This window comes from Athene cunicularia (assembly GCF_003259725.1).
Source record: "Athene cunicularia isolate RWA chromosome Z unlocalized genomic scaffold, athCun1 chrZ_part1, whole genome shotgun sequence".
Taxonomy (NCBI): Eukaryota; Metazoa; Chordata; class Aves; order Strigiformes; family Strigidae; genus Athene; species Athene cunicularia.
The window spans coordinates 13,824,871-13,852,099 of NW_020799142.1; the positions used below are offsets into that span (position 1 = coordinate 13,824,871).

The 27,229-nt window shown below is 41.7% G+C and overlaps 1 protein-coding gene across 3 annotated transcripts in view; it reads right to left on the minus strand.

Moving 5' to 3' along the window:
- RNF180 (ring finger protein 180) overlaps positions 1 to 27,229 on the minus strand; it is an 86,944-nt gene that overhangs the window by 21,972 nt on the left and 37,743 nt on the right. For all 3 annotated transcript variants that reach the window (XM_026865956.1, XM_026865955.1, XM_026865957.1), the window contains exons 4-5: positions 5,521 to 5,746; positions 1,264 to 1,389 (exon numbers count right to left, since the gene is read on the minus strand). In XM_026865956.1, the coding sequence (XP_026721757.1) occupies positions 1,264 to 1,389; positions 5,521 to 5,746 (352 nt within the window). The remainder of the gene's footprint in view (positions 1 to 1,263; positions 1,390 to 5,520; positions 5,747 to 27,229) is intronic.

Sequence of the window (27,229 nt, forward strand, 5' to 3'; positions counted from 1 at the left end):
GGTAGCACGATAATGAAGCTGTATGACCTCTCCAGATCTTTCTTTTATTTTTAATTATTTGTTTTGTACAAATCTCAGCATGGTAAATTTCATATTTATGAAACACATAATTCATATGACACTATGGAACATATATGAACTCTATCACATACATAAAGTCATGTATTACAATAAACCAATAAGCTCAGCATCAACATCCACACTACATTAACTGCTGTTAGAGAAAAGAAATATGCATCTTTGTTTTTTCTGCCAACAGCTTCCCCTCTGAGTAATACCAAAGATGATACACCGGTCCTCAAACTTCTCAAGTCTGCTCATTTTTGATAGCTAGGAACATTTCTTATTTTCAGTATCAAATCATGACCTTCTGTGAAACAGTTTTGCAAGCGGAGGACCAGAACTTATTAAATTTGACCTGTAGAAAAGCCTGGGTAGACTCACAAAAAGAATATAAAAAGGATGTCCTGGTTTATTTTTTTCCACATACTTTTAGAAGCAATCTATATTGTCCTTACAAACAGGAAAAATATATCTGTTATCAAGACTCATCAGTAAAGAAAGTAACTATACAAGTAAACGTAGATGAGGCCTGGTGAAGAAAGGCCATTAGACTGAAAACAGGGAGACATGGGTAAACAGCAGATACCACATTTCAGTGGCCTAACTTAAATGTTTTTCAGTTAACAACCAGTTAATAACCATGAAGATGTTTAAATGTTAAAGCAGCAACAAGAAGACTAAGCTTTCTTCATATACTAAGCAGAAAATAAAGCTAAAACACCCACACCCTTTACTTCATTTCATATGTATAAAACAAACAATAGAGAATAAGAGATGACATTCCTCTCTTTTTTTGTATGACTTCTTTCATAAAAGACTGATTCTGATGTTTTTTTTGAGAAGTCTTTATTGACCACACTCAGAACTAGTAACTTTTTTTCCCTGAGTAATTTTCTTTATTCCACTATGCAGACACATTTTTTTTCCAAGCAGGAAACTACATACAATTATCCTGATAATGTGCACAAAATTAAAGATTTAAGAATATATAAAAAGGTACACACACAAATTGTCTTTTTACAATTTGCAGTTTATCTTTAGATTCAGAGCACTCTGTATGAGTCACCCAGGAGAATTTAAATCAGCTCTACTTTAATAATCATCCATGTCTGATCTCCTGTGTCATGTATTAGCTAGAGACTTATTTTCAACTACTGTACTCAAGATGAGTGAAGTTTAGGGAAAAATTTAAAAACTTACCTTCAAAAACTCTGAAGGCTTTCTTGCAGCTTGGCAGAGGCCATTTTGCAGAATTTGATTTTTGAAAATTTTCTTTTAACTTCAAATATTCCATGGGGAAAAAAGATTTGGTAGAGTTGTTCAGTTCTACAATAATTAATGGGAAAGAAGGTATACATCAATGCTGTAAATACAGCAATAATTTCCATACATTTATACTACAGAATAAAAATGCCTTATCTACTGTGCAATGCTTTTTCTGATTATAACATCTCTTAAACTGTTTTAAAATCACATAAACCAAAGCATTTCCAGATATATCAAGAACAAGTCTTAAACATGCCCTTTTGACTCTATTCCTCTGAAAAAAAGCATTTAGGAAAGATGATGTAAAAATCTAGCAAGGTGAAGTACATAATAAATCAGTACATAATAAATCAGGCTATTTAACTTACAGAACTATGATGGTCTCTATGAATGACATCTGTCAAAATGACTGTGGTATTAATTCTCAGTTCATATTGGTTTTTGTTTAACACCATCAGTCAGTAATGTAATGAGAGGGGAAGAGTCTGAAACTTTTTTTGGAGATTTTTAAAATGTTGAGGATTAACAGGAATTAAGAACACATTTGTAGAATGAGTAATGACATATTGCAAGAGTTGACATAACATATTAATCTCAAAAAATCATCATCTTCTCAGGATATCGTTTCAGGAAATATCTACATGGACTGCAACTCAAAACTGTCAAAACTAACCTATCCATAGCAATACAACAATGGAAAACAATTTAAAAATAACCATATGTTCCTACCACAGAAAGGAAGTGATCTGCTGGTAACAGACGGAGTTGCTAAGCTAGTAGTTAACAGGGAAAACTTTGAAACCCCCCCATTTTGGCCCTTCAAACCACCATGGCTCCAGATAAATACTAATTATAGCAGCTGCTACCATAATTCTTTCTGTACTTTAAAAGAAAGAAAGGTCCTTCACAGATCTTTGAAAAGGCTTATGGATTATTATTACCTGGTTCACTGTAATAGTACATACTTTTTCAATAAGCAAGATTTAATGGAAAGATCAAATCTTTTTCTCTGGCAAATTTGAGAAAGCTAAGTTTTTTGTGAGCAGGCTTCAGAAGGAAGAAAACATTCCAAATGCCCTTTATGTAAGAGGAAGGCATTAGCAGATTTGAAGCAAAACCAATATGCTGGTCTTACTCTAAAAATTACTCTGTATTTCACCATGTCAGAACACAGGTGGAATGAGGCTACACAACACATGTAGAGTACAGAAACCTCCAAATCCTTCTGTCTCATTATGTGAGAACAGTGCTACTGCACCCATAAACCTCTGTTGGTGAAGGGAAAGAGGCCATTTTCTCTCCTAAATGTAAAAGGAACAAGCTGTCTATTTTTCACTAGCAGTTTTAAATTTTTATGTAAGAGCTTTATATGCTGCTGAACGCATTTGGATTAAGTAGATTCAGATTCAGAGAAACAGCTTCTGATGAGACTCTGCTTGCCTCTCACAGCATCAACAGAGAATATTTTAGTTTCTTTCTACAGACTATAAAAATCAGCTCAGTTCTTTCAACTTTATTGTTCAAATTTGAACACTGAAATCTCTGGTGAGGCATCTAATTTGTGTTTTTCAGAAAAGGCAGTGGTGGTAACTCTTACTTGGTTAGGCTTTTAATGAAAGATCCTTTCAGGCTAGCCAGGCCACCTGTCTTTCTGTATGTGACCCTTTCCCTGACACGTATTTGATCTCCCATGCACAAGCACTATGCTGAAGCTGCATTTCTCCAAAGTGCTGGATTTATTTTATGAGTGCCATATCTGTCCCTTCTTGGCCACACAACATAAATGAAAGTTTAGATGAATGGAAGCACAGAAGCCAACACCTGCTCACTTTCCCCTGATAGGACAGGCAATCAAAAGACAAAGTAACTTGGATCCTGGGCCCCCCAGATGTCAGTATATCCTGATGGGAGAAGGGCTTTTAACAAAGCCTTTAAGAAAGATGGGAATGTATGGCAGACACCATCAGACCAACCTATCTGGACTAGAGTTCACTCTCAAAGGAACCAGTGGAAAAGCCTCACTTGATCAGGCCAGATGAAGTATCCTCATGGGTCAAATCCAGCTTTGTAGCTCTGGGTTAAGCATTCATTTTCTTCATAATTGGTGGATAATTGACCAGTTATCCTTCATCTTTTTTTGACATGTTACATGCATTCTTCTGTTCCAGTTATGTTCAGTTTGCAAAACTGTACAAGCTAAAAAGTGAACTTCTGAATATACCCTTAAATGTTTCCTTTTTGATATGCCCTTGTAAAATAAAATGCAGTTATACAGAAGGAAAGCTGCAGAAAATATCCAGAATAAGTGAGTAAAATAAGACAACCCAGCTGTAGCATTAGAGAAATATATAAAGAATACTAACAACTTTTGCTTTGCTGACTGCACAAACCTACAGCAGCAGTGACTTTAGTGTAACTTTTAAAAGCCTTAATAAATCTCCTGAATAAAAAAAATATTTAGTACCCCTTATATTGGTCTGGCACCATTCATCTTTCTTAAAGTGTTGATTTTACTAATTTCTCTCAGGATATGATATCATCATCAATATTTTTTCATAAATTTAAAAGGTGCTCAATACCTTATGCACTGAGAAAGTACAAAAATATTTTTCTTAGTACATGTATAATAAACTAAAGTAAATTTAGTGCATCTATTTTCAAATATACTGCTAAGTCAAGCATATATTGCTACATACCAAATAGCAGTAACAAAAAGCTGCTGTAAGGGCATATGGATTTATCTCATCTAAAGTTTTAATACTAAACACATCTTCATGTACTGTTATAGCTCTCTATTCACAGTAGAGTCTCAATTTACATATTTATGACACTGTATTTACACTTTAGCCACACAAATCCTTTTCCTCAAAAAAACTACATACCTTTTCAGTATTTTCACAGAACGGGTTAGGTTGGAAAGGATGTCTTGAGATCAACAAATCCAATGCATCCTGCTCAAGCAAGGTCAGCTAGAGTGGGTTGCCCAGGAGTGTGTCTGGTTGGGGTCTGATTATCTCCACAGATGGAGACTCCACAGCCTTTCTGGGAAACCTCTTTGATCACACTCACAGGAAAAAAGTGTTTTCTTGTGTTCAGATGGAATTTCATGCGTTTCAATTTTTGCCCACTGCCTCTTGTCTTGTCAGTGGGCATCACTGTGAAGAGTCTGGTTCCCTCTTCTTCATTCCCTCCCATGAGGTATTTTTACACATTGTATATTAAGTACTTAAAGTCTACAAATAATCATGGTAATATTTCATTTAAATGACAGGACTTTAAATGTGTTGAAAAGTTCTGCAAATACAATTTAGCAAGTATCTACTCTCTTTGTGCTCTCCCAGCAGTATTTTACTGCAACAAATCTGTTAAATGCCTTTTAAAAAATTTAAATATCCCTAAAACAATAAAAAGTAATTCTCTATTGGTGAGACACACTTCACCTATACATCAAATCCAAAGGAACATCAAACATTAAGCAAATGAAATGTGAACTGAGGCTGAAGCTTTCCATCCATTTTCTTTGCTGCAGTGCTGACATAGTCTCTATCTTTGGCCACCAGCAGCTCTCCAGTGAACCAATCTGGGGCAACTAGTTTGTCTGAAAAATATCTGAAAAATGCTTCCTTCTCACCCAAATGAGTTCTTATATTTAGCCCAATAAGTGCCTCTAACTGGTCTGCCGTCAAATTATACAAAGTTGTGCCTGTGCAGAGGAAGAGTCTGTGCATAACCAGAAATAGAAGCTGGGCAACTCTGCTGATCAGTGTGAAATCATACTTTAATCTGCACCCTCAACCTGTCATCATCACAGCACTCTCTCAGTTTAAAGAGGATTGTTGCAAGATCTCTGCAGCATGCAAAAATAAACAAACACTCCTGCATGGCTTAGTCATTTATATTACTTTGTGACCAGTCTATCCACATTTTTAAGTGCTGTTAAGGGCCTAGCTCCAGATCTCATAGTGCAGTTTTATTCATGGTGCTTGAATTTACCTTTTTAAGCTTCAGGCGTAAAAGGCTGACTTACGTTGTTCCAGGTAACCTATCTACAGCACTACTTACCCTCTTCTATCCCTGTACCCATTCTGACACCAAACACCCCTTACCCACCATGTTTTCCTACTAATACAAGTCAGGAACACTAGAGGTGAGAGAATAAAAACTGTATTGTAAAAACTTTAATTTTTATACCTGTTTGGAAAAAGACTCGGGCAATTGTAGCACGACACAGTGGACATGGAGTGCTGGCTGGATTGTCTTTGGCAAGCATCCTTAAGCAAGGTTCACAAAAGATATGGTGACATGGATAGCACATGTAAGGATTGAAATAAACATCCAGGCACACTGCGCAGAGATAGCTTTCTTTATCTCTTCTGAGTTCACGCTCATCGTCTGTATGCATGTTATCATTTGCAGCCTGCAAGAAGAAAAAGAAAACATCTTTTCACAGCTCAGCTCATAACTATTTTGGATAAACCAATCAGCAGGAAGGTGACTTTAAATAACACTTAAGAAGTTGGTACACACTGGTGATATTCTTAATTTTTAATACAGGTTACTTTTAAAAAGATGATGAAACATACTGATAAGACAGGAATGTCACAACAAGCACTCTGTGGGAAAGGAGAACAAAAATCATATGAGACAGTAAAGAAAGAAATAACAAAACCAAAAAGGCTGCGTAAAACTGTACTGTGATCAGATTTTTTCCTTTAAAAGAAATTTTAACAATTTATTTGTAACTTTATTATGAAATACCTGGTTACTTTGCCAGGAAAGGCAAAACAAAACAAAAATCACTAAAAATAACCTGTGGATTGTTCTGCCATTGAAAGGTAATTTGTGAAGGGCACATTTCAGCAAGAAAAGTGACTCACAGTTTGAAACAAGCCACAACTTTGTTATACAATGCGGAATCTAAACCTTCAGAGTAGAAAGTCTAGAAACCCCTAGCATCTTTGGTAACTGCTTGTTTTTGCCAGCACATATGCTCCAAATTTCCTTGCACTGATATATTTGTAGGGGGACATAGCTGGACTTCTGAAATGGTGTACATGCTATATGAGTGTAACAACTTGTGCATATTGCCAGGTTCCTGCTTTGACCTTGTAAAATGACTAAACGTTTCCATGTAATCTGAAGATCTTACACTAATGGCAGCCAGGGTTTTTGATTTAAAGAAAAGGTACTTCTTTTCATCTCTGTGGAAGCCACACAAGAGACACTAACTTTGCTCTAGCTCTTCTATCCATCCTCTCTGTTTCACAGATAACAGACACCAACGTAGTCCAATATCCAAGAGACCCACTAGGGAGGAACTAAGACAGGAGAGTATCAGACACTGCTGAGTATCAAAACTCTTCTTGCATGTCCCTTAATCTAAATTCACAATCCTTCCCCAATGACTGCAGTTTAAGTGTCTTAATTCTAAGCTGCCCTGCAGTACCAGTGACTTCTTGCAAGCTCCAGTATCCATACTTAATACTCTCATGATCCTTGCTCAACCACTGCTCTGTACCTCCTGCTTCACTACTACTCTAATGCTAGTCCTGCGAGTCCTTCCAGACATCTATTATTGACCTATTGTTGATGCATTTCTACCCAGTAAATACTACGCTGTTCTAGAACAGTTGTTTGATTTGCATCTAATTGGCATACTGACTAGTATGTAACACAGGCCACTTTTGATACTCACAGACCATGGCAAATGGCCTGGTACCGGTATACCAAATATTAATGACAATTGTTATTTTGTGCCCACTGTAGAGATGCAAGTCTCTAGATCTGTTTCAGAGATGATTAAATGTATAGCTTACTGGTTTGGATTTCTGTGGTCTCTCATTATAGTTAGTCCTCTTCTAGCTGAGATACTGTACACTGCAACTAATGAATAAGCCCTAACATTTACAGGTACTGTGGAGTGCACTTAAAAATACAGAGCAGAAGTATTTACCCAGAATTAATCAGTTCTGGGTAAGCACTCATTCTGCCAGTCCAGCTCAGCCTCTGCATTGCACTTTCTACAACACCAGGTGCCAAGAGGGCTTGTAAATTCTGGCCTGCTGTGACAAAACCACATGGAGATAGTCTGGGTTTAGCACTGTGTCCAAACATAAGCTCTAGTGCAACCCTAAACATCAATAACTGTGTAGCTTTTGTAACACTTATTTCAGAACTAATTACTCCAGCTTGATTTTCTCCATGACAGACTTGAGATGGGCCCAGAAAACTTCAGTGCGTACTGAAATTTACTGCAGAGGCAACTATGCTGTACTGACAAGCAGCCAGTGGTCTGGCTGGGACTAGCTTCTGACTTCTCTAGCATGTAGACAAGCTAAACCAGACACAACTGGGACTATTACTTCTGCTCCATGCTGTAGGAAAGAGTGTTAAAAGTAGCACTGTATGACAATTAATCAGCAACATTGTTTAACCCAGGCTATCTCTACATTTACAGCACAACATGCACCAGAATAGAATGAGAAAAGGTAATTGCAAGTTGATTATAGCTAGGTAATTTTAGAATGAAGGAAGCCTCACATTACCATTTTTTGATAAACAGTGGAAAATAATTTGGCACAGAAATTGAAAAAGTCATCTGAGATTAATACATGACAGAGATGACTTCAGCAGAAATTAGGGAACACTAGTATGTTCTGACAATGACAAACCCCTCCAACCCAGCCATGTGGTCTTGGCAGTGTTAGGTTAACGGTTGGACTTGATGATCTTAAAGGTCTTTTCCAACTTAAATGATTCTATGATCCTACGTAAGGACAAATCATAATTAAAACCTAGCACAAAACAAAAAGATGGGTGAGGGAAAAGAAAGCTTTTGTTGATTGGTTTTGATGGGCAAATAGACAATGTGTACAGAGGAGCTGCCTGTCTCACTGACTACAAGTTAAACATCTTGCATGAGCCGAATAAGTAAATGAGGGCTCTAGAAACAAAATGGCTGAGAACTCAAGGGTGTGGTTGGTTCTGGTTTGTAATCACAGTAAGAGGCACAGACCGGAGAATCTCAGAGACAATTGCAACTAGAAAGAAGACAAAAATTATTCTAATATGGAAACTAGGCTCTGATTAAGAGTAATTTGCTTAGTGGAAGAGCTGTCTTTTCCACAGCTTTGCGCTCCTTCTCAAAAGACCTATCTAGGCACATGGCATCACTTAGTACTGCAAAGCTAAAATCAGAGCAATGTTTTTATGCAAGAATCCCTAATTTAAAAAGGCATTGTTTGTCATTTGCAATTAAGCAGTGCCTATACGTTCCAACTACAGCCAGAGCCTCGATGTTTGAGAGCTTTACAAGCACGAACCAGAATGTTGGTTTTGCACAATTACAATACAGACAAAATTGAGAAAGGCCATGTAAACATCAAGGACAGTGATGGGAGCAAAATACTGCCAAATACTTACTGTAAAACCTATTGTTAACTAATAATAATACTAAGAAATTAAAGAAAGGTAAGAGCCTTCAAAAGTTTCCATCTTCCAATTCACTTGGGAACTGCTAATACTGACTTCATCACCCAACAGTAACCTCTGGTATTTCACTGGTTGACAGCAGAAGGATTTTAAAACAAAAAAAGAGAGGAACAGAGGGTCAAATTCTTATTGAAAAGTCTACAAAGAATGTTAACTAACAAGGAATCTAACATAATTTGGCTGGACTACATGAAAGTATTTGATTCAGTCCCACATTCAGGGAGGACACATGCACCAATGAATTACGTGATAGTTAATGTAAAATTTACCTGTAATCATATGAAAGATCTAGAACTAGTGGATGTAGACACCAACAATGAAAGATTCTATATATATGATACTAGTAAAAGGGAGTTCAGAGTAAAATCTGAGACTATGATCATAACAGTCATAAAACTAAATAAAGCACATATAACACTTATGCCAAGATGCCAAACTATGGAAAAAAAAGTGCTAAACCCTTCATTCTAAACCAACCACTTCAGAATGATTTGTAAGCTCAAAAATGTCCACAGTTAAAGAAAATGATGACCAAGAAGAGAAATCAATTCTATACTTCACATGATTATCTTGCAAAGATAACTGCCTGAAATAAAACGTGGAAAACTTACATAACACCATATTTCATAGAAATACTAACCCATCGAAGATTAATAATCAAAGATGGAATTTTTTTAAAGGCCTTGAATTTAAGTGAACATTAGATAAAGTTTTCCATATATTTCATTTTTTAAGCAGAAGAATGAAAGCCTAAAGATACCTGGGTATGCTTCGTCCATGCAAACAACTCCAAGTTAGTTAGTAGCTCACTTACTATTAGTGCATAATAATTGTACCAATAAATTGCCCTGAAATGACAGCAGCAGAAGAATCTAAATGTCTCATGGGGCTATTTTCTTTTATTAGCCAAGAATGGCATGGACTGACTCTCCCCATCTAAATGAAATTAGTGTGAAAGTAGAGTCAGGGATAAGCCCTTCAACATGAACATGCCATTTTCAGGGGAGCACTCTGCACCACTGTGGTACTAATAATGAGAAATAATCTGTATATTGGGATGGGATGTGCTAAGCAGCACAGTGCTGTGCAGTATGGAGCACTAAAGAAACACCTAGCAGTGGGAGATGCTGGACTGAGTAGTAATGTTCACTGTGAAATGGCTGAGCATTAAATAGTATAGGATGGTGCCGAAAATTGTGTAAGAGTGATGGAGAGCACTGTGGAACAGAGACTGGGGAAACAAGACATGCATTATTAGTGTGTGGCCCACCAAATACAACCAAAAGTTCTCTTAAAATGAGAAACATTATTCATCTTTGCCATAAAAGTGTGGAGATCCCATTCCAGACTGCACTTGTAACATAACAGTGACTACATGCTCAACTGGAAAATAATACTTCTTAGTAATTCCTTACTAAAAGATACTGACATATGTGGTGATCAGAATATATATTCCATTAGATATTACATAGACTAGTTGGAAGGGGAAAAAAATTCTTTCCGTCCTTGTATGCTTAATGTAAAGGGGGATAAAAGCAGTCTCTTTGTGGAAGCAGTTCCTTCACTGTTCTCTTACATGAACAGTACCACAAAAGGGGAACAGTGGTGTGGGAGACTCAAGAAGCGACATTTTTCACCCTTACAAACCAGGATGAAGACCCAATTTCCTGGACATTCACATATCCCACATTTTCAAAGAGCACAGTATGTATACTCTCCTTTTGGAAGCTGCCTCTTGGTGATCTGTTCCACACTATTTGTAAGCTATACATAAACAAATCTACAACGATTTGAAGCTCTAAAATAGACTGTAAGCCTTCAGATATACTATTGTAGTGGTTTAGGCCCTGCCGGGACTGGAGACCACGTTGCCGTTGTCCCTCCCCCACCCTCAGTCATTCAGGGTTGGAAGTTAAGCACAAACCCCAGGGTTGAAATAAGGAAAGATTTAATACAACAGTGTAATAAACAATCTGAAGAACAACAATAGCAATAATAACAACAATAAATAGTAATAACAGTATACAAGACAAAATACTGCAGTGAACACAGCCAGCCCACCGCGTGTGCTTCCCATGACCAAAGCCACAAAGGAAAGCTTCCCACGCTGCCTCGCAGGACCTGACATCAGCATGGTATGAATAACCCAGCTGGAGATCCCTTCCCTCTGCTGGGGAAACTTAACCCTATCCTAGCTGAACCAGGACATAATCCACCCCTTTTTTCTATACCATCTGCATCATGTCCAGCTGCCATTTATCAGTTAACAATAACAAAGTAATAATTTACACAGGCACAGCATAATTCACGCATTGTTCTCAGCCAGAATCAAGTCCCCCTGTGGTACACATCGGACCTCTCCATTGTCCTGCATCACCCACCAGGTACACCCAGGTCCTTGGGCAAAAGCAATCCCGTGGATGGGTTTGCCTTTACCTTTGCCTGGCGCAGGACTAAACCAGACCATTTTTCCCAATATATTCCTCATGCACACCACAGGGACTTTATCCCCATCTACAGCACGTGGAGCTGAGCCGAGCCAGCTAGCCTGGCAGATCCTCTTCTGTTGACTAGCCAGGCAGCCTTTGCCAGATGCATGTCCCAGTCTTTGAAGGTGCCACCTCCCAGGGCTTTCAATGCGGTTTTTAACAGTCCATTGTAGCGCTCGATATTCCCAGAGGCTGGTGCGTGGTAGGGGATATGGTAGACCCACTTGATGCCATGTTCTTCTGCGCAGGCATTTATGAGGTTGTTTCAGAAGTGGGTCCCATTGTCTGACTTAATTCTCTCTGGGGTGCCGTGTTGCCACAGGACTTGGGTCTCAAGGCCCAAGATGGTGTTCCGGGCGGTGGCGTGGGGCACTGGGTAAGCTTCCAGCCATCCAGTGGTTACTTCCACTCTTGTGAGCACGTGGCGCTTCCTGTGGCGGGTCTGTGGCAGTGTGATGTAGTCGATCTGCCAGGCCTCTCCATATCTATATTTCAGCCATCGCTCTCCATTTTGCTGGGGCTTTACCCGCTTGGCATGTTTGATTGCAGCACACATCGCACATCTGTGGATGATCTCTGCAATGGTGTCAATAGTGAGGTCTATCCCTCGATCTCGAGCCCACCTGTTTGGTGCATCTCTACCTTGGTGACCCGAGGTCTCATGGGCCCACCGGGCTATGAACAGTTCACCTTTGTGCTGCCAGTCCAAGTCCACCTGAGCCACTCTAATCTTAGCAGCTTGGTCTGCTTGGTGGTTGTGTCGATGTTCATCAGTGGCCCAACTCTTGGGTACATGGGCATCCACATGGCGCACCTTCACAACGAGGTTCTCCACACGGGCTGCAATGTCCTGCCATACTTCAGGAACCCAGACGGTTTTACCCTTACGTTGCCAGCTGTTCTGCTTCCATTGCTGCAGCCATTTCCACAGGATATTCACCACTGCCCATGAATCGGTGTAAAGGTATAGCCTCGGCCACTTTTCCTGCTCAGCAATATCCAAAGCAAGCTGGACGGCTTTCACCTCTGCAAACTGGCTCGATTCACCCTGTCCCTCAGCAGCTTCAGTGACCCGTCGTGTGGGACTCCACACAGCAGCCTTCCACTGTCGATGTTTTCCCACAATACGACAAGATCCATCAGTGAACAGGGCATATCGCTTCTCCTCATCCGGCAGCTCGTTATATGGTGGGGCCTCCTTAGCATGTGTCACCTCCTGTTCTGGTGACATCCCGGAATCTTTGCTCTCTGGCCAGTTCGTAATCACCTCTAGTATCCCTGGGCGGCTGGGGTTCCCTATTCGAGCCCGTTGTGTTGTCAACACAACCCATTTACACCACGTGGCATCGGTTGCATGATGCGTGGAGGAAGCCTTTCCTTTGAACATCCACCCCAGCACCAGCAGTCGGGGTGCCAGGAGGAGCTGTGTTTCAGTGCCGACCACTTCTGAGGCAGCCTGAACTCCTTCGTACGCTGCCAGTATCTCCTTCTCAGTTGGTGTGTCATTAGCTTCAGAGCCTTTGTATCCCCGGCTCCAAAAGCCCAGAGGTCGGCCTTGGGTCTCCCCAGGTGCTCTCTGCCAGAGGCTCCAGGTAGGGCCATTCTCCCCGGCTGCGGTGCAGAGCATGTTCTTAACCTCCTGCCCTTCCCGGGCTGGCCCGAGGGCTACTGCCTGGGCAATCTTCTGTTTAATCTGTTCAAAGGATTGTTGTGCTCAGGGCCCCAGTCAAAATCGTTCTTCTTAAGGGTTACATGGTAGAGAGGGCTCACAATCAGGCTGTAGTTCGGGATGTGCATCCTCCAGAACCCCACAGCGCCCAGGAAAGACCGAGTCTCCTTTTTAGAGGTTGGTGGGGCCATGGCTGTTATCTTGTTTATCACCTCCACTGGGATGTGGCGACACCCATCTTGCCATTTTATTCCTAGGAATTGAATTTCCCTTGCAGGCCCCTTAACTTCCTTTTGCTTAATGGCAAAGCCGGCCTTCAGGAGGATTTCAATGATCTTCATCCCTTTCCCAAAGACCTCCTCGGCTGTGTCCCCCCATACAATGATGTCATCAATATACTGCAGGTGATCTGGAGCCCCACCTTTCTCCAGTGCAGTATGGACCAGCCCATGGCAAATGGTGGAGCTGTGGTTCTACCCCTGGGGCAATCGATTCCAGGTGTACTGGATGCCTCTCCAAGTGAACGCAAACTGTGGCCTGCACTCTGGTGCTATCGGAGTGGAGAAGAATGCGTTAGCAATGTCAATCATGGCGTATCACTTGGCTGCCTTCGACTCCAGTTCATACTGGAGCTCTAGCATGTCCGGCACTGCAGCACTCACTGCTGGCGTAACTTCATTCAGGCCACGGTAGTCCACAGTTAGCCTCCATTCACCATTAGGCTTTCTCACTGGCCATATAGGATTGTTGAAGGGGGAGTGAGTTTTGCTGATCACCTTCTGGCTTTCTAGTTGACGGATCAGCTGATGGATGGGGACCAGGGAATATCGGTTAGTGTGGTACTGCCGCCAGTGCACTGTCCTGGTAGCAATCAGCACTCGCTGCTCCTCAACCTTAAGCCGCCCCACTGAGGGATCCTCTGAGAGGCCGGATAAGGTGGACAACTGTTCAGCCTCCTCCAGGACAGCGACACCAAAAGCGCACCGGTACCCTTTTGGGTCTCTGAAGTACCCTCTCCTGAGATAGTCTATGCCCAGGGTGCACGGGGCATCTGGGCCAGTCACAATGCGGTGCTTATGCCAGTCCTTCCCAGTCAGGCCCACTTCAGCTTCCAGTAGGGTCAGCTGTTGGGATCCCCCTGTCACTCCGCAGATGCAGATGGATTCAACCCCACTGTAGCTCGATGGCATCAGGGTGCACTGTGAGCAGTGTCCACCAAAGCCTTATACTCTTGTGTGTCTGACGTGCCAGGCCATCGGATCCACACTGTCCAGTAAATCCGATTGTCCCTTTCCTCCACCTGGCTGGAGGCAGGGCCCCTCTAATCCTGCTCATCATCACTCACTTCTTGTAAGAATGATTAACTGGTCCCCTCAAGAGGGTCAGACATAATGTTTGCCATTCTACTGTGTTTGGGGGATTTCCGACTGGACACTGGAGTTGCTCTTTTCTTAGAAGACTCGCCTTTCATGATGGTCTTCCCTTTCAGCTGCTCTACTCATGCAGCTAGGGCGGCAGTGGGCTGTCCATCCCACCTCCTCATGTTTTCTCCATGGTTGCGGAGGAAAAAACCACAGGGTGCCTCATGGTGTGTGCCTTCTGCTGCCTTTCTCTTGGGTGGGGAAACGCTTACTTCTAATGGCTGAGACACCTCTGTGTGCTGCGATCAGCTGGATGACCTGCTCAGCCTGGTGGCGGAACTCAAAGAAGAGGTTGAGAGATTAAGAAGTATTAGGGAGTGTGAACAGGAAATTGACTGGTTGAGTAACACCCTCACACTCCTGAAGCAACAGGAGCTAATGGAAGCACCAAACGAGGCAGACAATCCCTCATCATCTTGCTATCAGGCTGAAGGAGGGGCCCTAAGAGATGAGGGAGGCTGTAAACAGGTCCCTGCTCGAGGAGGCAGGAAAACCCTCTCCCCACCTCCCTCACCCTCCATGGTGTCCCTTCACAATAGATTTGGGGCCCTGGAACTTTTGAACAAAGAAGAGAAGGAGGAAGAAAATGAAACAAATGAAGAAGATCAAGGTCCACCAAGGCCAGGTCACTTCAGACCAGGTATTAAAACCAGCTCTGAAAAGAACCCCAGAAGAGTCATTGTAGTGGGTGACTCCTCTCTAAGGGGTGCCAAAGGCCCCATATGCAGACCAGACCCGCTTCATAGGCAAGTCTGCTGCCTCCCTGGGGCCCGCATCAAGGACCTCACAGCAACACTCCCTACCCTAGTGAGACCAAAGGATTACTACCTTCTCCTGTTTTTTCAGGTAGGCAGTGATGACATCACCAGGAGAAGGCCTAAAACAATGAAGAGAGACTTCAGGTCCTTGGGAAAACTGCTTAAGGGGTCGGAGGCACAAACTGTGTTCTCCTCCATCCCTTTGGTTGGGGGGATGGATGAGGAAGATTACAGGAGAATTCAGCAGATGAATGGGTGGCTCCAAGACTGGTGTTACCATCAGGGCTTTGGATTCTTCAATCATGGGTTGGTATACAGTGCACATGATCTTTTGACATTAGATGGGATGCACCTGTCCCGGAGAGGGATGGGGATTTTGGGGCAGGAGTTAGCTGGGCTCATTGACAGAGCTTTAAACTAGATTTGAAGAGGGAAAGGGGCAAAACATCGGCCCACCTTGAAGTGCATGTATACCAATGCACACAGCATGGGTAACAAACAGGAGGAGCTTGTAGCCGTGAAGAAACGGGAAAATGACGATGTTGTTGCTATTACAGAAATATGGTGGGATGTCTCCCATGACTGGAGTGTGCAAATTGATGGGTTCAAGCTCTTGAAGAGGGACAGACAGGGAAGGAGAGGTGGTGGGGTGGCGCTGTATGTTAAAGGACTGTTATGATTGCTTTGAGTACAAGTGTAGTGAAGACAGGGTTGAGTGTCTTTGCATTAGAATCAGGGGGAAGGCCAACAGGGCAGATGTTGTAGTAGGAGTCTACTATAGGCCACCCAACTAGGACAGAGAGATGGATGAGATATTTTATACGCACTTAGGTGAAATCTCACAATCACTTGCCCTTGTTCTTGTGGGCGACTTTAACTTCCCAGACATCTGCTGGAAATACAACACGGCAGAACGAGACCAGTCCCAGAGATTCCTGGAATGTGTGGGAGGCAGCTTCCTGATGCAACTGTTGAGTAAACTGACTAGAGAAGGTGCCCTGCTGGATCTCCTCTTTGTGAACAGAGAAGGGCTGGTGGATGATGTGGCAGTTGGAGGCTGAGTAGGGCACAGCGATCATGAAATAATAGAGCTCCCTATTCTTAGAGAGACCAGGAGAAGGGGCAGCAGAACTGACATCCTAGACTTCCAAAGGGCTCACTTTGACTTGTTTAGGCACCTGCTTGAAAGGATCCCCTGGAAGACTCTCCTGAAGGGTATAGGGGCCCAGGAAGGCTGGGCTCTCTTTAAGAAGGAAGTGTTAATCGGTCAGAAGCAGGCGGTCCCCAGGTTCTCTAAAAGAAGCCGGTGCCAGAGAAGACCATCCTGGCTGAACAGGGAGCTTTGGCTACAACTCAGGGAGAAAAGGAGAGTTTTACAGCTTTTGGAAGAAGGGGTTAGCCACAAACAGTGATTACAAAGATGCTGTGAAGCTATGCAGGGTGGAAGTCAGGAGGGCTAAAGCCCAACTGGAAATTAATTTGGCCTCTGCAATCAAGGACAACAAGAAAAGTTTCTATAAGTATGTCAGTAGCAAAAGAAAGTCCAGGGAGAGTCTCCATCCCCTGCTAGATGCAGGAGGAAATATGGTAACAAGTGATGAGGAGAAGGCTGAGGTGCTTAATGCCTTCTTTGCCTCAGTCTTTAATAGCAAGGTTAGTTGTATTGATGAAATCCAGCCTCCACAGCCAGAATACAGAGACTGGGAGAATGAAGCCCCTGCAATCCAGGAGACATTCAGTGACCTACTGCATCACATAGACATATAGAAGTCTATGGGACTGGATGGGATACACCCGAGGGTGCTGAAGGAGCTGGCTGGGGTGCTCGCCAGGACACTTTCCATCATTTACCAGCAGCCCTGGCTGACCGGGGAGTTCCCAACTGATTGGAAATTGGCCAATGTGATGCCCATCTATGAGAAGGTTCGGAAGGATGATCCGGAAAATTACAGGCCTGTCAGCTTGACTTCGGTGCCTGGGAAGCTGATGGAGCAGCTCATCCTGAGTACCATCACACAACACATGCGGGACAACCAGATGCTCAGGCCCAGTCAGTGGGTTTATGAAAGGCAGGTCCTGCTTGACAAACCTGATCTCCTTCTATGACAGGGTGACCTGCTTATTGGATGAGGGAAAGGCTGTGGATGTAATTTACCTTGACTTTAGCAAGGCTTTTGACACCGTTTCCCACAGCATTCTCCTGGAAAAACTGTCTGCTCGTGGCTTGGATGAGCACACGCTTCGCTGGGTAAAAAACTGTCTGGATGGCCGGGCCCAGAGAGTTGTGGTGAATGGATTTAAATCCAGCTGGCGGCTGGTCACGAGGGGTGTCCTCCAGGGCTCGGTTTTGGGGCCACTCCTGTTTAACATCTTCATTGATGATCTAGACGCGGGGATCGAGTGCACCCTCAGTCCGTTTGCAGATGACACCAGGTTGGGTGGGAGTGTTGATCTGCTCGAGGGTGGGGAGGCTCTGCAGAGAGACCTGGACAGGCTGGAGCCATGGGCTGAGGCCAACTGCAGGAGTTTCACTAAGGGCAAATGCCGGGGGCTGCCCTTGGGCCACAACAACCCCCAGCAGCGCTACAGCCTTGGGGAGGAGTGGCTGGAGAGCTGCCAGTCAGAGAGGGACCTGGGGGGGTTGATTGACAGCCGGCTGGACAGGAGCCAGCAGTGTGCCCAGGGGGCCAAGAAGGCCAATGGCATCCTGGCTTGTGTCAGCAATAGCGTGGGCAGCAGGGACAGGGAAGGGATCTGACCGCTGTACTCGGCACTGGGGAGGCCGCCCCTCGATTCCTGTGTTCAGTTTTGGGCCCCTCACTCCAAAAAGGACATTGAATGACTCGAGCGTGTCCAGAGAAGGGCAATGAAGCTGGTGCAGGGTCTGGAGCACAGGTCGTACGGGGAGCGGCTGAGGGAACTGGGGGTGTTTAGTCTGGTGAAGAGGAGGCTGAGGGGAGACTTCATCGCCCTCTACAGCTACCTGAAACGTGGTTGCAGTGAGCTGGGGATGAGTCTCTTTAGCCTAGTAGAAAGTGAAAGGACAAGAGGTAAGGGCCTCAAGTTGTGCCAGGGAAAGTTTCGACTAGATATTAGGAAGCATTTCTTTACAGAAGGCGCTGGGCATTGGAATGGGCTGCTCAGGGAGGTGGTGGAGTCCCCATCCATGGAGGGGTTTAAGAGTCGGGTTGATATAGCGCTTAAGGATATGCTGTAGGTGGGAACTGTGCTAGGCGAACGGTTGGACTAGATGATCTCCAGGGTCCTTTCCAACCTAGATTATTCTGTGATTCTGTGATATTGGCCTGTGCAGGTGGAATGTAGGACATGTCCTCTTGCACTCTCTGGACTCTCTGAGACAGTTCCTTTATAGCTGAAACCCAGGAATGCTGAGATGAAGGGAGATTTCCCTCATATTGCCGGAGCTTGCTAACCACTCCATCCACTGAGTCTGGGTGTCTGTCCACCAGGACACTATCTGGGTGCTCTGCGGAAACTATCGCCGCATCAAGTGTGTGCAAGGGGCCTGATCTGGGTCCATGGGTGACTGCTCATTATTCAGATCACCATAGATCATCTCAAACACAGCCAGTTCCCTGAGGTTCTGGATGCCTTTCTCAATGCTGGTCCATTTGCCCAGCTGACATAGGATATCATCCTTGTAGGGGTACCTCTCCCGTACTCTGAGCAGGAGTCGCTTCCAAAGGCTGAAGGTTTGAGTCTGTTTCCCTGTTTCCCTATCAATGACAGCATCCTTGGCCAAAGATCCCAGCTGCTTGGTCTCTCTCCCCTCCATCTCAAAAGCACTGGCTCCATTGTCCCAGTATTGGAACAGCCAGGTGCAAATCTGCTCGCCTCCCAGGTGGCCAAAATCTCTCCGCATATCTCGCAGCTCAGTTGGGGATAGAGATCGGACAATCACCTCTGGCCCTTCCTCCTGTTCCCCTGATGGGCCTGGCTCATCCCCATCCCCCACTTTGCGAACTGACTTTCTGGTATATTTTGTTTTCTGTATCGGGGCGACTGATACTGGCACTGGCTGGCTCTCTGGTTCAGTCGCTGTGCTGGTGGAGGCGACTGAGACTGGCTCTGCCTGTCCCCCCGGCCCAGCTGCTGTATCAGTAACTTCACTCTCATACCCTGCAGCCCCTTCTCCCCCCTGAGGGCAGTGAGTGATATTAAAAAGGACATGGTAAGCATGGGCAAGTCCCCAACACATCACAGTGAGTTGTGTCTCCTGGGTTTTGCCAGCTTGGTAACACACCCTTTCTAAGCACTCCATCAGTTTATCAGGGCTCTGTATTTGTTTGGGAGTGAAATTCCAAAGCATTGGGGGTGCCCACTGCCTCAGGCTTTTCCCCATCTTTTCCCACACCCCTTGCCACTCACTATTATCTGACCTCGGGGCAGGTTTCTGCGTACTGCTATTGTTAGAGAAGTGCCACATGACCCAAAACAAGATCTGGCACGCACCCAGAAAGCACTGTGCCGCAAACACAATGGCCTGAAACTCCAAAGATAACTGAAACTCTCAAAAACCGAGAGGATCTCTTCCCCTGGCTCACCCATACTGGGGGTGAGACTCCTAACAAAAGCCCAGGCAGCAAACAGGTACCGGCCCACCCCCACAAACAGAGATACAAAAGCATTATAAGCAGTCAGTAGCCAATATAACAAAACAAGTCCCTCTATATATTTTCCACTGATAACAAACGTCACCACTGGGATCATACACTGGATATAAGGAATAATCCAGCCCCACCACGCAAACAAGTGGGCCAGCATTGCAAACATTTTTTTATCAAACAGTACAAATACAAACAGAAAAATTACACCCAACAGATTGCTCCAACACACTCTGGTCAAGGTCTGTCCCTTTTTGAGCCATATTTCAACCCTCTTGTGCCCCACACTGGTTTGCCAAAGAAGGCTGTGGTGGTTTAAGTCCTGCTGGGACCAGAGACCATGTTGCTGTTGCCCCTCCCCTACCCGCCACCGGTCAGGGTTGGAAGTTAAGCACAAACCCCGAAGTTGAAATAAGGAAAGATAACAGTGTAATAAACAATCTGAACAACAACAATAGCAATAATAACAACAATAAACAGTAATAACAGTAAACAAGACAAAAGCCATACAGAGAAATACCACAGTGAAGACAGCCAGCCCACCGCGTGCTCCCCATGACCAAAGCCACAAAGGAAAGCTTCTCGCGCTGCCGCGCCGGACCTGACATCAACATGGTATGAATAACCCGGCTGGAGAGCCCTTCCCCCTTCTGGGGAAACTTAACCCTATCCTAGCTGAACCAGGACAACTATATAATCAGAATGATACACCCTAGGTCTGAAAAAGTTTAGAAGAATAAATATAGAGCCTGTTTTGTACAGAAATGGATCAAAAAGAAAAATAACTACTTCTTGGTTGCTGCTAGGAAAAAAAAAAAAAGTGGGTTTAGCCTGACTTCCAACAGCAGCGCGATGTCTATCCATCTATCAGATTGTCCTGCAATAGCTTTTGAACCCATTAGACAATTGTAACCAAATCTGATATAAAGAGCTGTGACCTCAGGTATACTGGCTTCCTGAAAATTGCATAGAAATTGACAGCCAGATTGAGTAGAGAGACTAAAATGAGTGCTATTGCTATGGGAAAGTCTGCAGGTGCTTTGTTGGTTTGAATAGAATTTATCTAGCCTGATTTCTGCAGACTAATTTGGTGACTTTTTATGGAGTTTTAAAAGCAAACTCGGAAAACAAATTCAAGTCAAGTTTTAAATGTAAGAAAACCCCTACCAAAAATCTTTACTAGCCAAACTAGCAGTTCTTCCAAATCAGGCCATAAGGCCCATCAGGGTTTTTATGCTTTTGAGAACTCTGTTTTGGTTGACTGGTAAGATGAATGGAAAAAGGGCATCTATTCAGGTGTCTGGCAGAAACATATAAATCATAATAGGGCAGAGGTGACAACGCCCATGGCTTAAATATCTGAACAAATCAGTAATTCAGTCTGAACTCCCTGCACTCTAGATTTCTTCCCATACAACATTTCAGAAAAACACAAGGGCAAGCCAAAAATTTCCAAGAAGAGCAAAGCAGCCTAAGCAGCTCTCTAGAGCTACCAACTGCCATGTCCTCCATTCACACCCTCTCTGCTGCATTTGGATTGGATAAATTGCTCAAGGGGAAACAAATGAAGGACATTTTCTTCATTCTTCTTCTAGAGAACTTCTGCTTAAAGCTAACAGTGGTGTTTTGGTTTTTTTTAGTTTGGGTTTTTTGTGTGTGTTTTCTTTTTTAATTTTTATTCTGTATCATTTAGAAGTAGCTTTAGGCAGCAGAGATGTTCTTTGCAGACGAAGGCTTCTCACACAACTACTGATAGGATACCTACACTTTCTGTATATGGGGCTCGAAAGAGACAACAATAAATTAATAGAATAAACAATGAAAGTGAAAATCAGAATATTCTCAACAGATATTCTCACTCTAACCTCTAGTTAGCCTCTTCCATGTTCCAGAGAAAATAAATTACCTGTCTCCCTGCTTCTCAGAGAAGATACTCTCCTTAATACTCTAATTCCCTTTCCCTCTCTATTTGAGGGGAAATCAAATCAAAGGTTGTTCTGAGGTCATGTTTATTCACAAGGGCTACTTTTCAGACCTGAAAAGACTTTTTGACCCTCCAAACTGTTTTTTCCACACTTTGACTAATAAAATATGCTTTATTTGATTTGTTTAATCAAATATATGTACACATACTAACTTCTAGAAATCTCAAATTGCTTCTATCTTTAGGTAATGATAGCTACAATAGTATTACTACAATCTTTTCTTAATCCTGAATGATCTCATAGTGAATAACAGGCAAGTTGAATTTCTTATCTAGTTACAGTTTACTGAATTAATATGCATAGGCCATAATTGAGAAAATTAAGTATTTATTTTTAGTGTTTAGTGTATCCAAACATTACACATGCTACAAACAATCAGGTCAATAACTTTATGAGTTTATCATACTTCTGCCTAAGATAATTATCCAGTCTATTATTTTCATATTTGAGCACTTCACGAGTGCACCTCATTTGGCTGAATTTATTTTCTCTAATATACATTAAAATTTCTTGTACTTGCCTACTGTGACTTTGTACTACTGTAAACCTACTCAGCTATGATAAACTCATGAAGTTCTCCACAGTGCTGCTTGAACTTGACTAGGTGACTGCCTTTTCTCAAATCACTGGTGAGTCATTAGAAGGTTCAAGTCTGTTAGCCACCAATTAAAATGCATCCAGAAAAAATGGACAATGTACAGAGAAGATGTTAGAGATTAAAACTGTGAGCCAATAGCTTGAAGATGAGATGCTCATAGAGAGCAAATGATGCTTGTTAGTTATGAACCCTAATGCGTACTGTCTTCTTTCATTCAGGTATAGTAAGACACAATTTGGAGGAAGGATCAAAGGTGTTGACAAGGCTGTGCATACTCAACCAATCTTTGAGAATTATTCTGAGTTCACTACTCTTTCAGGAGTAAAAAGATGTTGTGTCATACACCCTGAAATACAAATAAATCTTCTCGTATGTTGGCCTGGAAAAGTTACCTTGAAGATATTGTTGAAGCACACAGGAGATAGGAAATAATTTTTTTGGTCCCAGGTGGAAGCACTTGGGATAACTGGGTACTAGGATCTAGGCAACTGATATGCACGGACACAGGGCCTCGCTTCAGTGCTTATGAACATCATTTGGAGCGTTGTACAGGAGACTACTCAAGTGACCAGTGCCAAGGAATTATGTGTTTCATTTAACCTATGTGATGTTGCCCCTTGGATGAGGCCATTCCGATCATCATCAGACCAGAGGCCTCAACAATGGAAGATGTAGGGAAATTAAAAAGCTGACAATTCTGTGGAGTCTTGTAAGGCCAAAAAACTCTTCAGGTATGGAATGTCAGGACACCTTCATAATGTGGATATAGAAAACCACTGGAAGCATATAGCTTGTGCTTGCCCAGAAGGATCTTCTCTTGCTGCCTACACAGACTGCTTTTAAAGGGTCTCCTGAAGTTCTACACAGGTTGTTACTCAAATCTCTTCTACAATAACATACCAAGTTCGAACATCTACAATTTAAAACTGACATTGAGAATCAGAGAGGGCACAACAAAAAACGTATAAAACCCCTAAAATATATCACAAAACAGAAAGCAAAGGAATTCAATTAACTCATTTTTTTAAAATCTACCATAAAAAGGAATAAGATGCCACATCATACAGATGAAATTAACAGTTCAAACTGAAAATAAGTCACAAATTTGAAGTGAGAACTGTAACAATTTAAATGGATTATCAATGTGATAAATTCTCCACCACATACAGGCTACAGAAGCGGACAATTTTTTTCAAATATCTAATCTCATGGCCTGTAAATTAATGGAGTAGGTACAAGACACTGAGTGCAAAGCCTACGGGGAGGCTGTTTATCAGTGTGTAACTATTATATCCCAGCTGCAGACAGAAGTTAACTAAGAGATAGTACTAGCACTGAAATGGCTAGTGTAATTCAGCACTCTACAGAACATAAAGGCCATCCTTGTACATGGGCACTTCACTGGAGTCTAAGTAGGTTCAGCCTGCATTATTCTTTGGAGAAGCAGTTATATTCAAAAAATATCAAGGCAATTTGACAATATCTGGCTTTCTTAGACCTAAAACGATTACAAAGGAACAATAATACCACAATTTATTCAGAATGGATTTAAAGTTTTACAGGGCATATTTATTTAATCTGATTGTTCAAATCAAATTAATTAATGAACATTATTTAAAGCATTTTATAAACTTCCAGTTAGAGATTCACTGAGTTACAGAACTGTAATAATCTCAGTAGCCTGTTAATGACAAACATTATTTAACAACAGTCAAATGCATTGTTAATATGATTTTTTTAAAGTAAAAGGACAATTTTAAGTACATAACTATTTTAAGAAAAAACAAATTTATAAAATCCCTTGATACATGGCAAGTTACCAGTTTTTCTGACTGAAATACTTTTAGTTCAGCACATCTTTAATCTTATTTACATCAGGAGATAAAGATTTAATTTGCAGAAGTGAAAAAAACCTCATAAAAATAGATACAGGAGAAGAAAATGATCTAACATATTTTCTTTTTACACTGTGTACACACAGAATAACGACTATTTTATTCTATGACTGATTCATACTGTTTCAATCAGGTTGAATCAGGCCACATCAAACTGAAAATCCCTTGTGCTAGATGTTTTACATGGGTATTATGTACATATCCTATTTCTTTTCAAGCATCTTATATATTTCAGTTTCTTGTCATGATGGATTTGAAATTATTTAAACATTTTTTGTTGTGCAATTTGGTTAATCTCTGCAGTTCCTTCTATGGTGTAATTGAGCTTTTAAGCTTTTGGGATATACATCTAAACTGGCAGCTCTAAATATTATTAGCCTCTTGGAAATTTCTCTTAGTAGAATCATATTCATTGTTTAAGGAACATCTCTAAACACAGCTTTTATTAAAATCTCTTTAAGATCATGGCAACTACTTAATTGACTTATCATAAAGTATTATACCTATTAAATAATTTAATTATCAAGATTAATTCAGAGACAGGCTACTGGAATAAATGTTACTCATAATGCTTTACTATTTATATCCATCCCTAAACTAGTATATAAGAAATAAGTGCCATGTTACAAGCCTATCTTAATTTTAATTTTGATTATGCATTTAATATAACATGCACATTATTTATTCAGGCATTTAAGAGAATGATGCGAGCATTATAGGTAAGTTAGCAAATAAAGCTTTACACCAAAAATAAATATGCAGAGTAGAGCATCCAGTCACTGCTATTAATGTCACTACACCTAACAATAAATAAAATATTAATAATTATTTATATTTACTGTAACCAGGATTCCAAACAAAAAGGAAGAAAATTCATTTGCAGAGGCCTTCTATGAGTCTCCTAGGTTGTGTTGGCCCTTCTGGTGTGAATTCCATGCAAACATCTTTTTTTACAACTTGTTTTGTTTTGTTTTTAATAGAAGTTGTAGGGGGAAAAAAATGACAGTATTGTCCCTCCTTTTGGGATTACAGATCTTTGCATTTTAGAAACTGAAACGATGTACAACTGGCAGTTACACATGTGATAAACATACTGCTGAGGTTTACAGACATATTTGAACTGCAAGGTTAAGCCATAGTCCCGAAGAAGTAAACAAACTGAAAGTACAAAGATTGCCTTCTGTTGAGCCCTCCTCTCTAGTACGAGAGTACAAGTGTTCTCTAGTACAACCTAGTAGTAAAAAAACACAGTCCTGTCAATACACATACATAAAAAGCTAGAGAATCAATAAAATATTTCTGTTGAAATATTAATATTATACCTGTACAAGTATCATATTTTTCAATTTTAACACAGAGATTTGCAGAACTGAAATAACATACAATTGTATGCATTTATCTTTGCATTCTATTTCTAGGATTTGTGTGACTGTATATACTATTACTCTGTTAGGGAAAATACTCATAACAAAATGTTTGTAAAAGAATTTCTGGAACAGTGCTACAGTATGCTCACAGCTTTGCATAAATATATCATAGTATATCAAACAACATATCTGAAATTCTTCTTATCATTCAGCATAAATCTAAAGGAAATTACAGTGATGGATGACACAATCTGAGTTAACAGATAGCATACAAAAGGTCTCTTTGTTCAGAACACCTACTCATCATTGAAATAGATCTCTTCCCCAGCACTATACAGCTAAAAGTGGAGTAGAGGACATGGGAAGAGTGCTGGTCAGAGATGAAGGTCCACTCCTGTTTTGAAGAGCACTGTCAAACTGTTTATAACAATATATTTCTGCTTCTAGAACTCAGCTTTATAAATAACATCAATCTACAGTTTTAAAATTTCCTACCAAAGCCTTGTTCCTGGGATTTGCCAGCTCCAAATTATATTTCTCTCTGCTTGTAGAGTCTACAGCAACGACACAGATTTGTCTGTTACGTTATCAAAAGATCAACACAATGAGAGTTACACGGAGTTCCTGGCTACTAGATATAGAAGACTTACTACTGATTTGGACAGAAAGATATGTTTTCTGAACTTAACTCTTGTTATGATCTGGACTGGAAGCTCAGGGGGTTGTAAAGGTTCTGTGATCCCCTTGGGTTAAATTAAAGTGAAATGACACCAAGCAACCAGTTTAAATGTTTTAGTTGTGGTAGAAATGGCTTAAACTTGGAAAAGGATAATAAGCAATGTGTTTTCTTATAAATCTGTAACAAAGAAAAGAAAGGGAAGAAAATAAAAAGGAGAGAAAGAGTCAAAGAAATCTGGTCACCACTGCTGAATCCAGCACTGGTCTCAGGTCAGGTAATCCTGGCTGGTGAGTGCACACACAGCAAAGTTTTCTGTTGCCTTTTAAGTTCATCTTATCAGCTGACTAGCATACTAGACAAAGAGAGGCAGGTATTCTATGAACTCATTTCCATGAGAGATGGGGAAAAGGTGGAGTATGGGTTCTGTGCATGTGTTCGGGGGGATGGGGTACATTAACCCTTTTGTCCAATTGAGTTGGTGGTCGTGATCTCCCCCTACCACCTTTACCTTTTCCTCAGTTTTTGTTTATTGGTCAATTATCCAATCATTATCTCCATCTGGTGTTGGTTGTTTATCTCTCTTATGAATCTTTTAGCTCTTCTTCTAGGCAATAGTCATAAATGAAGGTGTAGGTATTAACCTGAACATACGGTTTTACTCAGTCTACATCTCCTCTCTTTGAGGCTTATCTAAGGAATTTAGCTATACAACTGCAAGGGAGTGGAGCTGTGCACTCTTTGATACACCCTGTGCTTCCCCGGGCAGATAATTCATTCCTTAGACTAACCACATAGGTTACAATTTGTCTTTGAGGTTTTTTGTGTCGATGAATTTGAGGCATTAATTCCTCCAGTTACTTACAACTCTCATCACAGGCTTTTTCAAAAATGTCTTTACGGAAATTTTACACAAATTTCTTAGT